The 23,843-nt window shown below is 36.9% G+C and overlaps 1 protein-coding gene and 1 long non-coding RNA gene across 5 annotated transcripts in view; both read left to right on the top strand.

Moving 5' to 3' along the window:
• LOC143208276 (uncharacterized) overlaps positions 1 to 12,927 on the top strand; it is a 244,213-nt gene extending 231,286 nt beyond the window's left edge. For all 4 annotated transcript variants that reach the window (XM_076422548.1, XM_076422546.1, XM_076422545.1 and 1 more), the window contains 5 exons: positions 1,133 to 1,272; positions 2,472 to 2,624; positions 4,129 to 4,309; positions 4,964 to 5,103; positions 6,377 to 12,927. In XM_076422548.1, coding sequence (XP_076278663.1) covers positions 1,133 to 1,272; positions 2,472 to 2,624; positions 4,129 to 4,309; positions 4,964 to 5,103; positions 6,377 to 6,645 — 883 coding nt within the window. In that variant the 3' untranslated portion in view covers positions 6,646 to 12,927. The remainder of the gene's footprint in view (positions 1 to 1,132; positions 1,273 to 2,471; positions 2,625 to 4,128; positions 4,310 to 4,963; positions 5,104 to 6,376) is intronic.
• A 4,304-nt stretch (positions 12,928 to 17,231) lies between these two features.
• On the top strand, positions 17,232 to 23,328 carry LOC143208277 (uncharacterized). Its single transcript, XR_013008878.1, has 3 exons — positions 17,232 to 17,825; positions 19,773 to 19,914; positions 20,041 to 23,328. It is a non-coding gene; the product is annotated as an uncharacterized LOC143208277 (long non-coding RNA).
• The last annotated feature ends 515 nt before the right edge of the window (positions 23,329 to 23,843 follow it).

Genomic DNA, 23,843 nt, shown 5'->3' with positions numbered 1-23,843 from the left:
GCCAAAATACGAGGGTGATGCAAATATAAACGGTTCTTGACGTTAATATGTTATAATGAGAGCCGGTAATGGATTAAAAACAAATTGGTATCATAAGTCCACTTGGTCTGGCAGATACTTAAATTTTTACTCGTTTCACCCGTTACAGCATAAGTTGGGCCTCGTCAAAGGTCTAATTGATCGTGCCATCCTACTTGCGAATCCAGAATTCAGGGAAAACAATTTATCACTTATTAGAAATGTTTTGAAATGCAATGGGTACCCCATCAACCTTATTTCAAATATCATCAAAGAGAGGATAATAACTACAACAATACGCTAACAATAACAGTAAATAATAAAGAACAAATAACTCCTCTTCCGTTTTCGTTTTCGAACAACCAATTCTGCGGCTATCATCATGCTGAATTACTAGCTTCACTCTTATAATGAATATAGCCACTTGTGTGCGGTATGAAGTTACAAACAAGAACCTTTTTGATGTTTTGGGTAAAAATTCTACCCTGCAGTGCCATATGTATATGAATAGTTGTAGTAGTAATCATAATTTTTCAAAGTATTGTAAACATACGATAAGAAAATCAATCGACGATTCAACGGAGGGTATTGTATTGACAAGCTTGCTTTGGGCAAATAGAGCTGCGGCTCTCCAACGCCATCTCTGTATCCTACACGGGGAAAAGAATAAACCATTAACCATTAACCATTAACGGAGGGTATGTGTTTGTTAAAATAATCGGGGGCGTCTAAACTTCTGATACGCACTGTACCGTGTTTACTCTGACACAGAATGTCAAATATCTCGCGAAGTATTGACATTTCGATGATCTTGGGTTAGTAGTTTCATATGTAGGATAATAAAAGGAAACGATTGGTTTAACAAACAAAAAATTGGTTTGCATTAAAGAATAAAGTGCGATTGCACCTGGCGGGTGCATCGGTGCTTCACATACAAAATAAGGTCATAGGGAGTCAGAACTTATTATGACATATGATTTCTCTCTTCCCCTATCATTTTTTTCTATTTTTACTTTAAAAAGAGCAGTAATTTGTCCCAGTTCCCAGAATCACATTGTACACGAAACTGCTCGTTTGTGTAGATGATATGTAAATGCGAACACGTAAATTACAGTCGGAAACTAAAGAGACTCAATCTGGGCGCAAACCAGTTGACCAAGGTGCCAACAGATGCCTTGCTCCCCCTGGACATGCTGAGGAAATTGGATATTCCGGAGAACCGAATTACCAGCATTCAGGAAGGCGATTTCGAAGGTAGGGTTTGCTCAAACGCCTTTAGTATAACACTATAGCCAAGAAATATTAATTATGCCGATAAGTAATCATTAGACTCCGGATCTTTATGCAAAATATAAATTGTCTGCATCGATTGTAAGAAATAGAAACCAAATTGAATGTTATTTTTTCCCTTAATGATTTTAATAAAGGAGAAATCATATATTGGCATTTTCAACCATTTAAATCGTCCAACAATTTTGTCTACTCAATCTATATCTATAATCTACTCAATGTTGCTATAAATGCATAAGGATCCGCAATCTACTAATCATTATTTGCTTCCCGAATTTTAAAGAGTTTTTTAAACGATTAGAAACTTACGTAGCTTTACTAAATATTTCTTTGCTAGCCCCTGCGCTATCTTTTCTACTGGAAACACTAGAAAAGTGTATTTTGATAGCAAATAGCTATTATATTAAATACAACTTGGGACAAAAGGATAGTACACTCTAACAATTATTTAATTTCCTTATTATGTATGCAATTGTTCGATTTTCTAGTACACTTTATTCTGGAACAACCTGTAATCGAACTATAATTAAAATATACGGAATGATATAAGGTCAAAATGTCTCTATTTTTGATCAGCACGCATTTTATTTAATGCAGTTTGATTATACAAAAAATTATTTTAAATTAGTTCAGTATTTTTGTACAAAATGCTAATTCGTCCGCTGCTGAATAATAGGTGCGTCCGTTGTGAAAAAACGTGATATGAGGAGTATTAGCGGAAAATTGCCTAAATTTGTAATTCTTTTGGCCAAAGATTCATCATAACTACTCGAGACAGGCCTGGCTGACTGGGTCATTAAGATATACTTCTAAAGACAACTTGAAGAAATGTACGTAAAGAAACTACATAATTCAATCAAAAGAAATGAAATAATAATTTTTAAGGTGTGCTATCATTTTGTCCGGAAGTGTAGCTGTGTAAAATATTCTTGGTCATCTCCTATGCTAATATTTCTACTGAAAAGATCAGAAAATTTCATTTCAATAGCAAACAACTGTAATAATAAATTCAGGATAGGATTCTAATAATTTCACAGTGAAAACAGTTGTTTTCATCCGTGACGCGTTTTCCTCGATGATAAACGTTACGAATGCAATTTCATCGAACGAATTGAAATCAAGTAACCTGGATGTGAAGATAGCGTAAACAATCTCCTTTACAGGACTGAAAAGCTTGGATTCGTTAGTATTGTCACACAATCGTCTCCGTGAAGTTCCAGCCCGTGTATTCTCCCACTTGACGCAATTAAACTCTTTGGAGATGGATGGAAATCAAATTACTCATGTGGATCCGGATGCGTTCATCGGTCTTGAAGGTAAGTGCATCCGTTCGCTTGTTACACACAGCTTTTATTACACTGGTGAACGTGCTGCTTCACCTTTATTCGTAAGTAAAATACCAACTGAAATAATCGCACTAATAAAAATGTGTTTTTATTATTTTTTTGCGATAATCTTTCAGTGGACTTTAATTGAAAAGAACAAAAAATAAAAATAAAAAATCGATTGAAAAATTTCACACACCAGATTAAAAAGCAGAAAATAATTATTTAAAAAGTATACAATAATTTTTCCTAGCCCCACACACATACAGATTCCTAATCCCACACAGGTAGACCTGAAAATTTGTGATTGTGAATTTTTAAAAACTATGAAAATACTTCTGAGATTTAAAACGAAAAACGTATATTAAAAATTTTGTTTATTTCAATAATTTATAATTACTATTTGCATGTGAGACATCACCCAACTCAAAGCCACCGGTAGTAACCAAAACTGAACAGAATTTAATGGTGTACAATTGATTTTTCACGCGTAGAATACAGAAAAAGATTCGACCTGTACTTTTTGTATAACCAGCCGTTTCCATGTGTACCGTATGAAAATACTAGATAACTCATGCAATTTTAACAAGCCATAACTCTTTTTTGTTGGAAGCTGGAAATGTTAGAAGCTAGAGATGAATGGTTCAATTTGGATTGTATGTTCACGATCATATTTTGTCTTCCTTCCTTTTTTGCGTACATCAATCAAATTCTCTTGTTACGTTGCGTAAAAAAATATTCAGGAAATATGGTCCGAAAATGTTTAATTTTGATATCACAGATATTACAATGCATAATATAAATATAATTACAAATTATAAATATTGATACTACACACCGAAGCAACAAATATGTATATCTATCACCATGTTTGAAATTATGATAAACTTTACAAATAAGAGAAGATATTGACCCTTACGACCTGAATTTTTTTACAGTGATTTTTTGAATGCTTTATAAATGTCAAAATTAAATACACGTAATGCGAATGGAATATAAAATTTTTTCTTCATGCTAATCATGCTCAGAAATCGTGTTTCATCGGTAACGTTGGTTGTTGACACTGAATTGTAATGGGTAGACTGCGGATCTTTATGTAGAATAAAAATGTTCTTCATTGATTACGGGAAGCAGGAGTAAAATAAAAATTGATTTCATCACGATTTTGTTGCATTGAAAACAACATTACAATATTTTTATTCTCATATTTTCCTGTTTCATATATCACTTAGCTAATTTCTTCATAATGGGGCTTTTGCGGAGCGCTAACGCCCAAAAACTGACGGATACAAAAATACATCGGATGCCAGGTCTATTCCTATATTTTGTCTGTGGGGATATTATGAATTATGTTTATTTACTGGACAGGTTACCTTACGTGTTAAGAAATATTTTAATTGATCGATTGAGATGATTTCGTCGACAATCTCGATGACACCGTGAATTGAGAAAAATCTGGGAAATCTTATTCCGTTTATTTATTATTCTGTTCCAGAAAATCTACAATATTTGCGGTTAGGAGATAATAATTTACATGCGGTCCCGAGTGATGCATTGCGCCGTCTACACCGACTACGTCACCTCGATTTAAGGGCTAATAATATCACCACTCTTCCGGATGATGCCTTCACCGGATACGGAGATTCCATTATTTACTTGAACCTTCAGAAGAACCTGTAAATTTTTTACTTCATTCGATGAATACGCTCATGGGCAAAAATAAAGAAGCATATCGATCGTTTAAAAATTATTGTATATTTGTTCTTTTTGAAAAATATGTAGATTGGTTGAAATAACAAAAATACTTAAAGACACAACATTCTATACGTAAACATACAATAAGACTTTTTCGTCACGTTACGAGACTCACCCTATATTTTTCCGTAATTCAGACTAAACACAATTTTTTCAAAATGTTCATTGCATATCGTCTAGTAAACTAATCCTAAAAACTAAAATTATTTGCTCCATGTACACCAAAGTTATTCTCATTAAAATTGCGGGCCTCCAATTATGAGACTGACTGTACATAAGAAGATAAGTACATAGTATACCGTAGTTTTCATACGATCTTCATGTTTCTCTTAACCCTTGACACTCGCGTGGTGACTCGGAGAAGTCACCACTAAAAGTTGCTGAACCTTTATTCAAAATATTGTTTACATTATTAAATATGTTAACATCTAATCAATTACTAAACATTTAAGTATTGCATGAGGTATTATATCAATTTCGAATGCAAAGGGTTAACTTTTATCCGTAAGTGTATGTCGCGCATATATGCAGAATGTTTTCAAACACTATCCCTGTTCTCTCTATGACCACTTCAGGATCAAGGTGCTGCCGCCGCAGGTTCTTGAAACTCTGAATTCCCTGGAATTTTTGAATCTTCAGAACAACAAGTTAAATCAAATATCGGAAGAAGTAACCGAGAGCATCGTTGACACCCTTAAAGTTATTGATATTACAGGTACATATCAAATTACTTTTAGAAACTCTGTAGTTGGATTGACATATCAGCACATCTTTCACTTGTTGATAATATCCCAACATGAAATTGTAAAATACCGAAAACTGGAATATTATTCTAAAGACTGCGTTAACAAAACAAGAGCTTAATAATTTTCTTTTTTCTAATAATCCCGTAAGAAATCATTAAACTTCGTTATTACGAGTGACTTGATGGTTAACTATTGAAGTTGTTATTGTTATTAAGAAGGTTACTAAACAATCCTGAACAGTAAAGCACAAATTTTCTAAAATTATTAAGTCACAGCCATTACGAAATTTGTTAATACTTAATACATTCGGTATTTTATAATTTGTCGGGCTGCTCTTTTCCTTGCGTAACCAGACTTCTTGCCGTTTTACTATGTTATCCAGTAGATTTGGACGAGAAGATGTGAGAAATCCAAGTTTCGATCATATAGGATCAATGGTTCAAAAGTTATAAGTATTTAAAGTTAAGCCATTTCCAGTGTTTTTGACAAGTTAGCGCCGCCATGTTGTATGTAATGACGGTCGCGCGTCACTTATCGAGCGTAGCCGCAGGTAGCAGCACAAGCACGCGGTAATGTCGACAATTAAGGGTGGATTTATAGTGGAGCAGCGAGGTGAGCTGTGCGGTGAAAAAAAAAAGAAAAACAAAGCAAATACATATGTACTTTTTCATTAGTATGTGTCGAAATGTTGTCACGAATGTTGGTTTCTTTTCACCGCGCCGCTATCATCGATGCTCGCAGCTCCACTATAAATCCACCCTAAGGGAGTCTTTTCCAACAGACGACGCTCGCGCGTGAACACTCACACACCGCTAGGGTATTCTCACACACCGGTAGACCACGAATAGTCCAGTCAACGAAAAGTTGTAGAGGGAAATGGAAGGAACATAATTTTTAACTTTGGGTCTTTGGACTAGTCAGGAGATAAACATACTAAAAGTCCCCACTCCTAGGAGGTGAGCGGAGTGCAGGGGCCCGTAGAAGGTCACCTTTTCCGGTTTTCCGCTTATATCTCGGAAACTATGTGTCCTAGCGATAAGACCATTGCATACAAAATTAAAGCTGACAAAATGTGCCATAAGATTGATTGGATTCAATTTTTCGCTATCTCGCATAGTTTCCGAGATATCCGCGCTCAAAGTTCAACTCTGGTTTACCCCTACAAACCTTTCAAAGCTGCAAGATGTGCAACCTTTTGATCCAATGAATACGTTCACATTTCGCTTCTGTTTTCTGCCGCAGACAACCCTTTGATCTGCGATTGCGAGCTACGATGGTACGCCGAATGGCTGCGTAACCTGCGCACCAATCCCGTCGAGAGGATGGTCACGAAGCGCACCGTGTGCACGATGATGAACGAACATCGGGAGTACGCCCTGGAGAACATACCTCTGGAGAGAATGGGTTGCGTTGGTAAAAACGCCGGACGGATATCGTCGTTGGCCAGCAACTATCACGTCTACGTCAGCATGATGATACAGCTGCTGGCGGTGGTGATCGCGGTGGTTTAATTGCGACTGGTCACGCGACCACCGACAATCATCGCGGCCACCAAATCTACATTTCCTCTCGTTTAGAAACGCGCATTTTCTTTTTGCCCTTTCGACCTGTCTCTCTATTTCCACCGTGAGTTTTATCGTTATTGTTCTCCTGCAGCCATGCAATCGTGCCGCGAACGCGGAGACGCGACACGATTTCGTCGGCGCGTATCGCTTTCTCGTGTCGTGGCATTATTACTCCGATCATTCGAGATCATCGAATTTGCCGAATCCCTTCAGCAAGCGCTACATTCGGTCGGGTGTACGTCGACTAACCAAAAACATGGTGAGAGTTATCGCGCGATCGAGATTGTCAAACGGAAATACGAGTCTTGGCTAGTTTTCTAAATTGGTGCATCGATGTACCGACAGATATATTTATCTGGGTATAGCTTGAGAAGTGGATGCAGCGACTGGCGTCGTCTATCGATGCACCAATCGACACACGGATGTCGTCGTCTCCGTTATGACGAAAACATCACTATAAAATTGCTGCATTAGATCTCTCTTGCGAGATTAATGTCTCTCGACTTTATTTGACGGCCAGACTATCTCTAATTTTTCGTGGAGGATTCGTTAACACGGGCAATGCGACTAAACACGAGTTCTCTCGTGTGTCTAATACGGAACGGAATAGCAAGTAAATTTTAGATTGGTGAATAAGATGTGTTTGTACATTTAATACCGAATAGATGTCAAGAAACAAATATTAACGGCGATGGTTTGTCGAATACATATCAACAGTGCTTTTATAAACGTCGAAACGTAATGGTAACTGAAAGTATAATCAATTGTTGTCGTATAATTCGAGCAACGCGATAAAAGGAAAACGGGGAGGTACAGTGTCCGCTCGATAAGCAAGAGACACGGGGACTTTCGACGCGGGGTTTATCAAGCGGCCAATCACACGCGCGCTCTCTTAGATGCTCACCTAGTTAGGTGACAGAGAGGGAATTAAAGGGATCCCATCGAGCGGACACTGTACCAAACGTATTTCCATTATCTATTTTGTTCATCTTCTGACCACATTAATAATGTCATAGTACCGTATTTTTAATTCTACAAAGTATTAATGTTGAACGATTTCGAATGATTAACCCTTAGCACTCGAGTGTTGACTCTGAGGCTATTAAAGATTGCTATATCTTTATTTTAAATATTTTTTACATTATTAACACTTTACCTACCGGAAGCCTATTAATCGGTTTTTCAATAATTGTGCTGTAACAAAAGATAGCATAGAAATTTTCTTTTATTAATCTTAAATGAAACTATTAGATGACCTTATTGAGGGTGACTTGTTAGTTCACAATGAAAATTGCTGTTGCTATTGAAGGTTCCATTAAAAAGTGTTTAGCCATGTACCATAGATTTTTCAAAATTATGCAATAATCACCGGTCGGTAATGTGTTAAATTAGTTTGTAGTTAATGAATTACGAAACATTTGAGTATTGCGTTAAATTGTATCAGTTTAATATGCATAAAATGGAAATATTCTAGGTCAGAAAAAGTGTTTAGTTTTCGTGTTCAAATAGCTCCGAGTGCAAAGGGTTAAGAATCAATGATCAGAATTGATTTACGAGAAACAAAGCGTATATACTCGGTGCGAGAACGATTGAATTTATCAGTACGGTGATATACGAAAGTATCTGATTCGTCACGTCTGGAAAGAAAAATAAATCTCGATCGTGACGTACGATATAATAACAGGGTGAAACGAAGGCTCCTCGATCGATCGATAATCGAACGGACCTCCTTCACCGAACGTTACATATCAAGATTGTTGCCAAGTGTTTTCTGGATATCTGTTAAAAGCGAGAATCGTAGCATACTTGATAGAGAATTCGAGTGTCCGATGTATTTAGCTGTCACTCTGTGGATTCACGGTCATTCGTCTCATACATATCAACGCATTCCCGAAATTTTCGGGACGAGTTATTCGACATTCTTCGTACGTCACAATCTTCGATATTCGAAAGTTTTGTTCCGATTAACGTTTCACCGTCGGCAATGTAAATTTCTTTTTAAGCGTCGCCTGTTTGGCTACAGTCTTCCCTCGCATAGTGTTACTACCTCAGAAATCGTAGAGGAACTACGTTGTTTGTAGGTTGCCGAAAATCGAGAAGGACAGCGCGGAAACGACAAAGAAGTACTGAGGGCCGAGGCAGCCGGCACAATTCAAAAGGCTGCGTATCGATTACAATGTCAATGCAAATAGAAAAGTTTTTCATTTTTCATTCTCTTTTTATAAAACTTTCACCAACGTATTTGTGAGATTTTTCTAATTAAAACGAGTCTAAATATGGCATAATTTAGATCATATTTACTGTTTTTACCCTTTGCACTCCGAATTATTTTTCAATTTTCTTGCCAACAATTTCCTGCTATTTTACCATAAGTGTTTTATTTGATATTTACTTCAAAGGACGGTTCGTTGCCTGCTACTTATTTTAAACAATTTTGTTTACTAATTGCATTGAATATAGCTCTCAAACTTTGTTGTAATTTATATTTGTTTTTAACTAAACAATAAGACAAATCAATAAATAAGGGAAGATCCAAATAGATATGAAAACCCGTTTTATTTACATTTTTCTTTCCTTGATGTCGAGTCACATTCGACAAAGAAGTGCAAAGGTTTAAAGTGTGATGCAGGTAAATATGATTGAAACCCTGTCGAGTTTGATCCTCTTTTTATCCAGGGAAATCTTACAAATATGATGATAAAATTTCTATTTGCGTTTCCTTTGCAATCGAGACGTAGGCCTTTGATCTATGCCAGCTGCTACGACTATCCGCGTCTCTTTCTCTCCACGTGTTCTTCTTTGCGTTCGAAACTTTCATCGCTTATTAATAGACAACGGATATTATGCATTTATGATAAAAATAAGTAGATGCAATTTGAAACAGTAAAATCATTAGAAGAATGTCAAAATACTGTTATATTATCTTCAACCTATTAACCACAGTACGAAGAAAAATAATCTTTTATTTCACTCCAGTTTGTTGCAATTCTGGTAAAAAAAATTTATTTTGAATAAAGATCCGCTGTCTACTTATTAAACAAGTAAATATAATTTCAATTCTATCGTGTTTGGTCTCGTTTTAAACAGAAAAATGTCACCAATCCGTTGGTAAAGGTTTCGTAACGAAATAAGTAAAATTAAGAAAGTTTTATCATTGCATTAGTATTGCCTCACTGATATCCGACCTAGGATCGTGTTACATTACTAGCAGGAGGGATAAAAAAGTAACACTATCGCTACGCGACGGAGATCACACTATGCGAGGGAAGACTATAATCAAATAATCGATAGTCGGACGAGTTCTTAAGCCGGCTGTCTTCAGCGGCGATATCTAAAGATCATTCGGTTGCTTAACTCGATTCACAAAGGACTGGCCTGTCGAAATGAAATAACGACGACTGATGGACCGTAATATATTCAACAGGAAGCCGACACTTGTCAATTGAAACAGCTCGTTGCATCTGTTTCGCGATAGACTTCACCAGCGCTTTGCACCACGCCGATTAGGCGCTTCATAAAATTATGCCGTCTTTCAGCAATACTTCGGGATGTATCCGCCAGAGATACATAGATGGCATTTGCGACGTAGAAACTGGTAGAAACACTTCCACGCGACTATACGTGACTCCATTCGGATAGCAATATGGCATGGCACAGATTGTGACGTACGAGAACTCCTCCCTTTGCTTCTACATATGTATTTTAAGCTGCGAAATGTGTTCGAAGTACATTTAAGAACGCACGACGTTGAGAACCCGCAATATTTTTCGATCTCTGTGGAAAATTTCTAGGTTATGCGAAACGAGGAAAGTAAACAGACGAATTCCGGTACAATGTCGACGGACACAGTTACACAAACGCTATAGAGGAATAATACATATCGTAGAAATGATTAATTGCCCTCCCGTGTATGTTCGTTGAGATGAATGCTAAACATCGTCGAACACCTTTCGTAGATTGTAGCCATCGCGCGAAGCAATTAGACTGCGGACTTTATGCATATTTCATTATTATGTATAGCCTATTCCGAAATACGAAACACGATAGACGAGTACCTGTAGCAAGATTTGACTATGCTTTCGGATTATGCTGATTTCATCGAAACAAGGAGCAACCATGTACGTAACTTTTACCGTCTACGATCTGGGCTGCTCTTTTCCTTGCGTAATCAGAAATTTTTGCTTTTGTCCTACGTTATCCAGTAGATTCGGACGAGAAGATGCGAGAAATCCAAGTTTCGATCCCGGAGGATCAATGGTTCAAAAGTTATAAGTGTTTAAAGTTGAGCGATTTCCATTGTTTTTGACAGGTTAGGCGCCGCCATGTTGTGTGTAGTGGCGATCGGAGTCGCTAGGTGGTAGCACAAGCATGCGATAAAGCCGATAATTAGTTATTCACATACGTAAACAAAAAGGATAAGTGCAACATATGTTCTGTGCAATGTCATAAGTAGATTAAGGCTAATTTAAACGATGTTACCAAAGCGGTTTATGTAATCTGATATAACGTGTTCCTATGTACTCTGTCCCATGTGCTTGATTTAAGCCCAGGGATTTTATTTTCTTAATAAATACAAATAGTTGGTTGGTGGTTAGAAATCTACGTGATCAACATCACCTCGTGCTTGTGGCGTGACGCTCGGTAAGCGGCGCGCGACCCTCGGTACACACAACATGGCGGCGGTAATCTGTCAAAAACACTGGAAATCGTTCAACTTTGAATACTTATAACTTTTGAACCAGTGATCCTCCAGGATCGAAACTTGGATTTCTCGCATCCTCTCGTCCGAATCTACTGTATAACATAGGAAAAAGGCAAAAATTTCTTGTTACGCAAGGAAAAGTTTACCCACTAGAAAGTAAATCTGCCTAAAAATCCGCAGTCTAAATATTATATCGAGGACACGTTCACAGAACGATGAGAAACTGTAAGAACATTCACGTGGAAAGTAAACTACACAAGTATTTTACACTTGGATAGACGAGTTAACATTCCGATAGGATTAAGCTATTGATATTACGAATAATCTGCATATCGAAATTACAGTAGGTTAACTTGCTAATGGTTGCAACGTGACGCGATCTCGATTTCTGCGAACGTCGAAGGAGAGCTTCGGAGACTGTTTTAAAGAATCGTTCTCTAAAACTCTAAGCACATGCGCAGACGACACGTCGTTTCATACACACATGTAAATTTTCTTTAATAACAAACGCAAAATGTCTGAAATTTCGTCGAGGTGTCGCGCACGAGTGAAAGGGAAAACAATGGTTCTCTCCTTCGGTCGGGGGTCGGAGGTCTGCGTCAATATAACACAACATACACATATCATTTATACGCCCAACTTCTACTTGTAAGATAATGGTTAATTATTTCGATGTAAGGCTTCACTGATATAATCTCTAAAGATCGTATACATATCGTGACCGTATGAGATTTAAGAGAATTTATTTGTTAATATATACATATAATATATATACGTTGCATATATAATATATACACACATTATTAAGATCGTCAAAGATATATTACATATCTATCTATACGCATTACATGTTTTTTCTAAGAAGTTTCATCGATAAGAAAAAGACGAAGTTGTTATTTGCGCGCTGTTGCTCGAAGCGAACGATTCAATTCATTTCCACATATAGTAGGTTTCTTGACTATTTTATAAACGGACATTTTTATTAGAACGCTTCCTTTGAAACTACACTTTCTCGTCAAAAGATGTCTTCTAGTTTACTGTTTATTTTCAATGTGCTGTAGAAGTCGAACAGAAACGGAGTTTCTTTAAAGTTAAACGATACGCCACGTGTGATTCTTTGCGGGCCCTACATTGTGCTTAGAATCCACGGGAAGCATATCAAGAGTACATATTCCCAAGATATTATTTCCAATGGCAGCGTTCGCTTGGACAGCAGAGCACAAATAATTGCCAGTTGGAAAAAATATTAGTAGATAGACAAGAAAAGAATAGCAACGTTAGAATAGTTACACTTACGCAGTGAGTCCGGAGTTCGAATTCCAAGATTAAAGACTGACTGAATCGAAAGGAAAGCAATAGTAAAGGTTTGTTAATAGGATTCTAGACACGTCACTATTGAGCTCCATCGTGTCTTGTTCCGTTCGAAAAACTGAATTATTTACGTAGATACGAAGGAGTATGTAGCTTTACACCTTTTCGAGAAACAGAGGCTCCATCAAGCTGATCAATAAACAGCGGATTTTATGCATTTATGACAAAAATGAGTGGATGTAATTTAAAATAGCATACAAATTAGAAGAATTTAAGAATACTGTTATATTATCTTCAACCCACTAAACATATTAAGAAAGAAAACAAGTTTCTACATATTTCAGTTCAGTTCGTTGCAATTCAGGTGGAAAATTTTTGTTTTGCATAGAGATCCGCTGTCTACTAATCAATATTTCGAAAATAATCAATCTCTCCTCGAGTTCTCCTTTGAAAATTCATGATAGTCACCCGAACTATCATATTTACTACATATTTTATATGAATACATGGTTTCATATCGGAGATATGAAGGAGGACATAATCTTACACCTTTCCCAATAAAACAGCCTTCACCAAGATAATCAATATTTCCAAGATAATCAATCTCTCGAGTTCTCCTTTGAAAATTCATGATTGTCACCTGAGTTGTCATACTTACTTCATATTTTATACATAGTTACATATCACAGTTACGAAGGAATACGTAGCTTTACACCTTTCCGAATCACACAGCCTCCACCAAGCTAATCAATCTCTCCTCGAGTTCTCGTCTATGCGAATATCAAATGGTTGTTTCGTTACCAAATTTGTTTCATGAAGTGAAAAGGTATAGATTACTTCAGGATCGCAATGTGATCCTGAATATCCTAGAATGTCCTCTGTACCTAGAGGATGGATGATCTCTGGGTACATTTCCCGTTTCACGCGGTTCTTCAGAAACAGGTGTAACGCCTGTGTGTACGAACACGTGTTTAACATGAACCACTCTAAACGATTACTATACTCCGGACTCGCTTAGTGAAACATATCCTTTAGGTGATCGTAGAACGATGAAACGGGATAGTCGCTAGTCGACGCGTCCCCGCGTCGAAGACACCCGAAGAACCATGTCGAGACATATCTCTGATGGCCGTAGTTGTAGTCTCGCCGGCTGCGTTGTTATTATTACTAATTATTATAAGCGGTATTTTTGTACAGTGTCTTACAGTGCTCGGGTCGTTGCAGGCGCAGCCGACGAGCCGTTCACGGCATAGCCATATTATACATATAAATATACATATATATATATATAAATATAAATATATAATATACATAAATTATATACATAAATATTACATATATTTATTTCGATCGTAGCGCGTACTACTCTGAGAACGCTTCTTCGGCGCAGTCATACACACGGCACGCGAGTAGACGTGATAGAACGCGTCCGATCAAACATTAAAGTAGAAGAACATAGAGCGCGGTATATGTTAAACAGAAGCGAGGAAGGACTTGTTAAATAAATAACGAAGCACTCACTGTTTTTACCGAACCGCGACGAACGTTTTCATCCTCGTGTATCTCGGTGCTCTCACACAGAAACACACTGTTTGCACGTTCACGCGTCGAAGACACTTGTTTGAATTTTCGACCTTTACTGCTACTGTATACGCCGGTGTCGAACAATAACACGAACACATAGAAGACATGTGTACACATACAAAGTAGTCGTACGAGTATAGAACACGCTTATGATCAACTTTACGGATACTACGGTTTTTACTAGCCGCGTACCGTACCTGGGTGTTATTTTCTCTTTCATTAACGTTAAGGAATTCTCGTGTATAAGGATACACTACATTCGTGTGGGGAGTAGACGTACGATAATGAAGACAAGCATTGGTTGATACGTGCATCATACCTGAGCATTTTAAGAGATTAATTAGGAAGTGCACGGGCGCACATACATTACGAACACGTACACATAATTTACATGCCTAAAATGACATATTGATGTTACAAGAATACAAAATATATAACTATAAATATACATACTACGTAATACACAGATACACGTAAAGTACCTCTTTATATGTCTATAAATATTGTTACATATATACATATATATATATATATTCATTATTATAATAATTATTATATAATATGTGTTACAAAACGTCTTTTCCCGCAATGATCCGCGATACGGGCATCTACCCAGATTCTAATATCTATATGTCATTGTTTATTATGTCGTTAATGATTAACGTGTATGTATATGTGAAACTTTCAAACTGAATAAAAGATACCTAAGCATGTAATTCGTTGGTAATTTCACTCTCTTGGGCAAAACGAAATTTCGGTAATTATATACATTAGGGGCTTCCTGTCAGAGTTTGATGAAATTTAAATATGTTATAGATCTCTACGTTTGAACAACTTTTTCCTATACATGTTACCGCCGCGCCGCTCGATTTTAATTTTCGAGATATTCGCAAAAAACTATCGCTAATACTGTATTCAACTTTCCGTTTGTTTACGGCGTTGATTAAATCAAGCCTGTTTTTGTGCGGTATTTTTTTATGCGATTTGTTTTGTGCGATTTTTTTAATGCGATATATGAATATCGAGATTCTGTTCGCCATATGTAAGTTCGCCGCGAGGTTAGGTCAATGTCAACGGTGTTGGCATCACTTCTGCTTCAAAGTGGATTATCAAATCTGTTCAACGAATAAATTATTGCATTAGTTTTGTTCACAAAAATCCTGAGGTCGTAAACAAATTTTAAGACCAGATTTGAAATCAGCGTGAAAAAATCTACGGGAAATGATATATAGCATATTAAAAAACAATTTTTTCCACGCGTGGTACTGGAGAAACCACATTTTCTTGAAATTCTACATGTTTAACAAATTTTCTCAAGGTTAAAAAACGTTCGTACCATAATCTCCCTATTTTTCCCATATTCTGCAGTTTCAGCTTCGATTTTTAAAAAATTTCCACGCTCTACCTCATTTCTATCGAAAGTTCTTTGATTTTGAATCGAGTTTGGTTGAAAGTTCCCAAAGAAAGAGACATAGTTCATAGCATTTCCCATATGCTCTCCTTCTTTGCGTCGCAAATTTTAATTATTATTATATAATTAATTAAACTATAATTTTCTATGACTCTATCATTGAAACAATTGGCTTGTGATAGCTGAAATATGATATAAATTATTCTTGATTCAATTTTGTCTAATTGTCTTGCAAATACTGCATCGAGAGTTGTTCATGATCTCGTTGTCGCTTCATTAGGATTATTTACCATTCATTATTATTTATTATTGAAAAATTTATTAGAAGATTATCAATTTGAAAATATCTCAGTAATTATTCATTCTAAGTGCCACTTCGTATAATACTTTTTTACGCAGAATTTCATCATTTATTCGAATTTCAGAAAATAATTAAAATATTAGTTTTAAAAGTAAAGTAGTAAAAAAGTAATTAAAAATATTAGACATTTCAATTAAAAAACTGAAGATGTCCAGAATTGTCTAGACATCGTGTCTGGGCCTGTGCTACGATCGAGTGGAACATCGTCAGTTCCGAGTTATTTATTGCCATCCTTGATCCTTCTTAGAACTACTTACGAACTTGGGTACGGTTGAAAGTTAAGTGTCCTGTTTCGCATGAGAAAGGGAAACCAACCGTGCCCCCGTCAATGACAAGCGACGCATCGCAGGCCCACACTCAGCGGAAAGGCGATACCAGTTTAGAAATAATATTGTGGAACAAGGGATCTTTGTGCAGCGTCTTACGAGGTTTGCGTGGGAAATGAAATAACGATCTTGGTGGGCGTTCCACAAATTTAAACTACACCCCGAACTGGTGATTGGTTCCCCTTCTCTTCTTACCGAAGAAATGATGTTTTCCGAGCTTTGGTAGGGAATTGCAGGAGAATAGTTTTTAGAATCTTACGAGCTTTCGAGGGAGTCGTACGAAGCGTCTTAAAACGGTATTTATATAAACTTTCCTTTGTTATTTCTATAAACTTTCTTTCGTCATTTCCATGAACTTTTATTCCATTGAATATTTATAAATTTCTTGACGAATAACTTCTTCTAATAGCTTTCTTTCGATTGACTTTCATTGATTTCACTTGATTCACTTCTCGTGATTGACTTTCTTATTAATTTGTCATCAGCAGACTGCGGATCTTTATGCATTTACAGCAAAATTGACTAGATGAAATTCAAAATTACTGGAAAATTTAAAAATTGAAGATGTCATACACGCATGATTTCTCCGCTATTAACATCATTAACACTAACCACGAACAGTCAAATGATCGGTGTCACATTTTTTACTGCATAATGTCACGTCCGGTGGTTCAACCATCGATAATAATTAATCATAATCATGTACAAAATATTATATCCTCTATCTAATATAACAGAAATAATATATTGTACATGATTATGATTAATTATTATCGATGGCTGAACCACCGGACGTGACATTATGCAGTAAAAAATGTGACACCGATCATTTGTCTATATATAATAATTGAAGATGCAAGGATAATTCCATTAGAAATGATTAATTTCCTCATACAAACATGTATTGTTATAAAAATGGTAAGAAATTTAAATAAATTCAGTGTTGTCATTTTTATAAAACAATGTGTAGCAGTCGCATTTTGTGCTCGGTACGGTTCGTGTTAAGGGAAGAAATAACATTTAATTTAGTTTCTATTTTTCTATAGTTTCTTATTATTCAATTTTTATTTCGCATAAAGATCCGCAATCAGCATTTAGACCGGATGCGTACCCTTCCATTCCTCGTAATCACATTCCTCGTAATCACATTCACGTAGTCACATTACACCTAGAGGTCTTTTCGAGGAATTTTCGAGTCATCAGTTTATCGCTTACCGGCGGCTCTTGTTCAGTTCTTTCTCTTCTCTCACTCTTCACTTCAGTTGGACAGTCACTTGGACTCTACAAGCTGCACAGTGCGGACGGTATTCCTTCGTGGAGGCGCGGCGCGGCGAGACCATGCAAGCCCCAATAGTTCAGTTAGTTTTGTGTTTCTACCGAACGATCTTTTTCCATCCATCGATTACGAGTGGGTTTTGTGGATATTTGTTGGTAAGTGACACCTGCTCAATAGAACAAAATAATTTGTTTAATAAGGTACAGTGACTCGAATTAATATTCGGACACTCTAAAAAAAGACGATAACTCTTTTAATATTGTACTATAAGATTTTAACATTTTTGGGAAGCTAGAGTAATTACTTTACTACAGGATGTGAAAAGAAACTTTTTCAAAAATTGCAATTGTTCGGAATTGTAGAAAAAATACTAAAAGTTGCATTTTACAATTTTTTTTATGTGAGCGTATATTGAAAATTTTAAAAATACGTTTTGTAGATCTGTGTGAATTATATGCACTGTGAAAATTTCATCGAAGTCGGTTGATGCGCGCGAAAACTACAGGCATTGAAAGATGTGAGAATCCTCAGATTTATTGCAGTTAGAGGCCGAAAATCGTGGAAATCTGTAATTTTTACCATTTATGAACGTTTTCACGAAATTTTCAGAATGTGTTTAATTGATACAAATCTACGAAACGTATTTTTTAAATTCTCCATATAAGTTCACGTTAAAAAGTTGCAAAATACAAGTTTTAGAATTTTCTCTGAAATTCTCCGACAACTTGCAATTTTTTTCAAAAATTTTGTTCATGTTGTGTAGCAAACTAGTTGTTCTTACTTTTGAAAAAAGTTAAAATCGTGTATAGTACAATATTTAAAAAGTTATCGTCTTTTTTAGAGCGCCCGAATATTTTTCCGAGTCACTGCATATGAATTTAACCTTCCGTCGGGCGCAACGGTTCTACGAGATACATCAATCGCTATTTTGCTATATATTGTATGAATTTTTATATGAGAGTTCTGTGTACAGTAATAAAATATTTTTAAAACGTGGCAGTTTATAGTTTATACTAATAATTTACATCTAATTAATATAAAATATTACTAAATTCATTTTTAAATTATTAGTTGTTCGTAATAAAGCTGAAATCTGTTGACTGTTCTGCCAGATACACAGCGCCCGAACCTGTGCATATCCGAACTGCGCCAAACCGACGCACAGTGGGGTATTTCGCTGAAAAACGGGAATAATATATGTATTGTAACGTTATTTATGGGCTCAGGGTCATAAAGAAGTAGGTCGTTGGATTCGTCTTGACGCCAGCTGTAACATTATGAAATAAAAAATGTATTTCAACATTTTAAAAAATCAAAATATCTTTTATTTTTTGTAGAAGAAAATTTTTTTTCGAAATTTTAAATATAGAATTTTGTACATGTTTAAGTACTGTTCAACTTTTATTCGAAACATTTTGTCGTCAGATTATCCGAAACTCTTGGAAAGTAGTGATAATCATTCTGTTATCATCTAAATTAATATTGTTATTAATATTTGAACATTACTAATCATTCTGAAAGTTTTTTTTCGAATTTCGAAACGAAAGTCGCTTGAACACTTATTTTCTATTTTCTATTAATTCGGATTCATTGTTTGACGGTTAATCGATTGAATTTAAACGAATTTGTTATTTATACTTTATCGTGTTATAGAAATCATGTTTATTTAATTTTGTTCAATTTATTATTAATTTTACATTCAACTTGAACGCGTATTTTCTATTTTCTATTAATTCGGATTCATTGTGTGACGGTTAATCGATTGGATTTAAACGTATTTGTTATTTGTACTTTATCGTGTAATAGAAATCAAGTTTATTTAAGTTTGTTCAATTTATTATTAATTTTACATTCAACTTGGACGCTTATTTTCTATTTTCTATTCATTCGGATTCATTGTTTGACGGTTAATCGATTGAATTTAAACGAATTTGTTATTTATACTTTATCGTGTAATAGAAATCATGTTTATTTAATTTTGTTCAACTTATTATTAATTTTACATTCAACTTGAACGCTTATTTTCTATTTTCTATTAATTCGGATTCATTGTTTGACGGTTAATCGATTGAATTTAAAAGAATTTGTTCTTTCTGGTACAGAGCCCTAAGTGTTGCATTGTGAATCCTTTGAGACTGTCTACCTGGATGCCTGAAACTACTTACCTCGATGACCCAAGACGGTATATGTAGATAGCTGAGATCGAGGGCCAGCACGTCGTGCTTTCATCAAGGGGGACGGACTGTAAGTACCAAGATATTTTCACAATTAAACTTTATTTCGAAAATCACTTAAATAGACTTTTCATATCCCGATGAAATTGTACGAATCGATTTTTTAATATCTTCTTGTATCTTTTTTTGATTCCAGGACTCTAACGCAGCTTCTCACCACCTCAACAAGTAGTGAGTGAACAAACAGCTGTACTTTTTATTGCAATATTGTAAGGAGGCTCGACACGGCATGATGGTTGTTCATCCGTTGCTCTCTCGAGGAGAACTGTCGATGCTATTTTAGTAACGAAATCACAAATTAACGCACATTTGTAAATACGTTGAATACCACGAGGGTTACCGGTGACCGGCACTCAACTTGCCGGTAGCGCCGCACAGTGGTCCGGATCAAAGAAGTTGGTGTCATTTTGTTATAACTTTTGAACTATTAGCGATATCGCAATGAAATTTTCACCAAACATATTTAAAAAATAGTAATTCTTACCTAGAGATAATTTAATATTTTTTGCATTTGTTAAACAATAATTTTTAATAACTTTCATTGATATTTTTTATTAAAAAATGAATTTTTCAAATATAGTTTTTCAACCTTTTTTTTACTTTTTGTGAACAATAATTTTTAGTGTTGGTCTTAATCTTTAACACATAAAAGAATGCTTTCCTGTGTAAAAAAAAAGAAATATTTTAAATATTGTATATTGCGACTAAAATAGTACTAAAATTATATTCAGTCAATATTATCACAAATAAAAAAGTAAGCTAATAAAATAAACCACCGGACGTGACACTGAATATCACGCGCGCACGACTTCGGGGTAGGACTTGAGCCAGCACGGGGACTTATCATTGACGCCGAATGTTTCGGCATTGAGAGGAGAGTTGGGTTCGAAGGGTGATCGAATGACGAGTGAATGGGTGAGCGAGTGATGTACGTAGCGGCTACTTATCAGTGTGGTTAGTATTACGACTTATGATATGTTAAATGAAAGTCGATTATCAGTATGGTTAATATTACGGCTTATCGACTGACGGCAATATGTCGGTAGCCGTAACACTCTTCAACGGAACAATCTGCTTTTCAGACACGCGAAAGATTTTACGAACCTTGCTTTAGTCGGCGATGTGCGATAACATACTAGGTTTTGACAGATCACCAGATCTATCGCGGACAAAACAATCGCTTTATTGTGTTCCTCATCTTTCATACAATCTTCGTCATACATTGTTAATTTGTATACGTGATCGAACAACCTGTGAACGCGGCAGTAAAAGCGTGTGTCGTTACAAAACGGGCGAGCCTATCTCTTTCCCCTCGCTTCTCTCAACTTCAAGGCGGTTTCTGTGAATTTCACCCCTCATGTTGGACCACCTTCTTCGACGCCCGTAGAACTTCGCCTTGCAAAAAGACACCGCCCAATATATAATCCGTAGTGATGAACCTAAGAAAAAAAGGAGTGGTTAATATATCAACGGGAATGATCGAAAGGCGTTTGAACTACTTGAAGAATTTGTGGGCGGACTTTCAAACACGTCATGATGAAATTCTTCGAGCCGCTTACGAAAACGACGCGCTCAAAGGGGATTCCAATTTCACTACCGTGCAGTACGAAGAAATAGCGGAGTCGTACATGGAGCAGTTCGGGCTGCTGAAGGATTTTCTACAAATGCTTGAGGAATGCCTAATAGTCCAACGGGATATTATCCAAATTCAAACGACGCAGCTGTTGACGCCGAGGACTCGAGGTTACGCGTACTCTTTTGTCACGAACTCAACAGCCGTTACACAGAATGACCGACCTTCCGGGACCTCTCCTCGTCGCTTATCGGTCATGATCCCTCACTGAGTGACGTTAGAAAGGCTGCCTTACAAATGAGGTTGCCGCTCTTTTACGTAGTTTCGCTACTATGACAGAAACTTTCAACGAACCTGGGATACCTTGACGAACCGCTTCGAAAATCGCTGACTTCTGGTTCGTTTCCAGTTCACCACGTTGTCGCAATTTCCCGCCGTTGCCAGGGAGGAGTTCGCAGAGCTGGTACCCTGGTCGAGCTTAACCACCCAATGCGACAGATTGAATTGTGCATCAGACTGCGGAGAAATGGGATCGTCACTCCCGTTTAAAATGGGAAACATCCCTGGATGTCTCCAACCTTCGAGGAATTGAAGAAGTTCCTGGAAGTGCGTATCCTTACCGTCGAGGCATTGGAGCAGCGGACACCCGCGTATTGATTGGACCCTAAAAGGGCAGCGTGCAACAATCAACTATTATCGCAAGAATCGGCCAGGAAGTGCGATTTCTACCGGGGCAATCATTAGTTGGCGTTCTGTCCCAAGTATCAGAACAAGCACTTGGGCGGAAGGCGAGCTACCGGCCTCATTCGCGACACTTTCATGAGTATGCTGGGGACCGATACTGCAGGCGAAACCTCGATCTTCAAAAATCGTTGAATGAGGAAGCAGATTTTATTTTGCTACTAGTACGAACTGTTTGTTGGTATGATTTTGGATCCTCGAATTGAAGACCGACTGTTGCCAGTGGAAAGGAAAGAGGTGGCCAAGGATATCAGACCAGGTGGTGCGATATCCGAGACGAACACCATTAAAATTAATAATTGACTGCGAAACAAGGTGGAGTTCACAATATGATATCGATGTCGAGAACAAACCCACCCTCCCATGATACATACCAACAATCTTCGGCAGAGATGGGCATTTTTGTCTCAATTGAGACAAGACACTATAGCGCCTAGTGTCCCCCACCAGTGTACGCAGGTCTCACGCATTGCGGCCGCAAGGAGTGTCACGTGTAAAGGCCTTGCGCATCGCGACGAGGGCGCACATTGTATGAAAGAGAGATTGGCGGGGGCAGCAGGCGTTTGAGGGGCTCCAGCGGGCGAATCCCTGATCTATGGCATTCACGACACATTAATGAGTATGCTGAAGACCGATACATACTGCAGGCGAAACCTCGATCTTCATAAATCAGCCAAGTAGAAAACATAGATTGTACACTTTTATCGTTTATACTCTTATTGTTATTAGAATATCATCATCAGCATCATCATCATTATATTATTAGTATTATTATTATTAGTAGCAGTAGTAGTATTCGCCAGAAGAAAAAACAAGAAGAAGAGACGCGATAACCTTGCGGTGAAGATCGAACGGCCCTAACCGGAAGTACCGCGGGAAACGAGCGGGGTAACGGGAGGTGGTTTTATAGTGCATGAAAATCCCAAAGTACATGAAAATGCAGGCCCTGTCTCGTGCCTTTTCAACGTTTTTTTCCACCTCCCCGCGTAAAGAAAATTATTATTGCTTTTGCACAGAATTAAGTTGATGCAATAAGAGTGACTGCTTTTTGTATGTGCGGGAATGTGTGTACTATGAGAGTATTATCGTGATTATTATTATCATTATCATCACCATCTCATTATTATTCATCTATTTCTATTTTATTATTACAGTAATGTCTCTATTGACGCAAAAAGGCTGTACTATAGTAATCTGATCTCGGCTCGGGTATATCGGTGTGAACCATTACTAATGCAACGCGGAGAGTCGCAGTTGCTGCACAGTTCAAAGGCCCGTGCGTCCTCACAATGTAACATCAATATTTAATCTTTTTTATTAATTATTACTTATCTTTTTATGAAATTTTCATCAATATATGGCATTGTTCTGATTTAAAAAATATCAAACACGATATAATTTCAACTGTATGTATTTAGTGGTTTAATTGACGATGAACGTTTCGGGCGCAAGGAAGGAAGGACAGCGTATGGGAAAGAAAGAGACGCCGAGAGTCGCAATCGCTTCAGCCGCGCGCTGTCTCTCTTTACACGTGCTGTCCTTCTCTGCGTTCGGCTCGGCCTTTGAAGCTCAGAAAAAGCTACCCGTCTACGACCGACGCAACCGAATCACCCCGAGGCTTTTGC

The sequence above is a fragment of the Lasioglossum baleicum genome, chromosome 4, assembly GCF_051020765.1.
Source record: "Lasioglossum baleicum chromosome 4, iyLasBale1, whole genome shotgun sequence".
In the NCBI taxonomy this organism is placed as follows: domain Eukaryota; kingdom Metazoa; phylum Arthropoda; class Insecta; order Hymenoptera; family Halictidae; genus Lasioglossum; species Lasioglossum baleicum.
The sequence above is the reverse complement of the archived record's forward strand: the minus strand, read 5'-3'. Positions and strand labels throughout refer to the sequence as shown.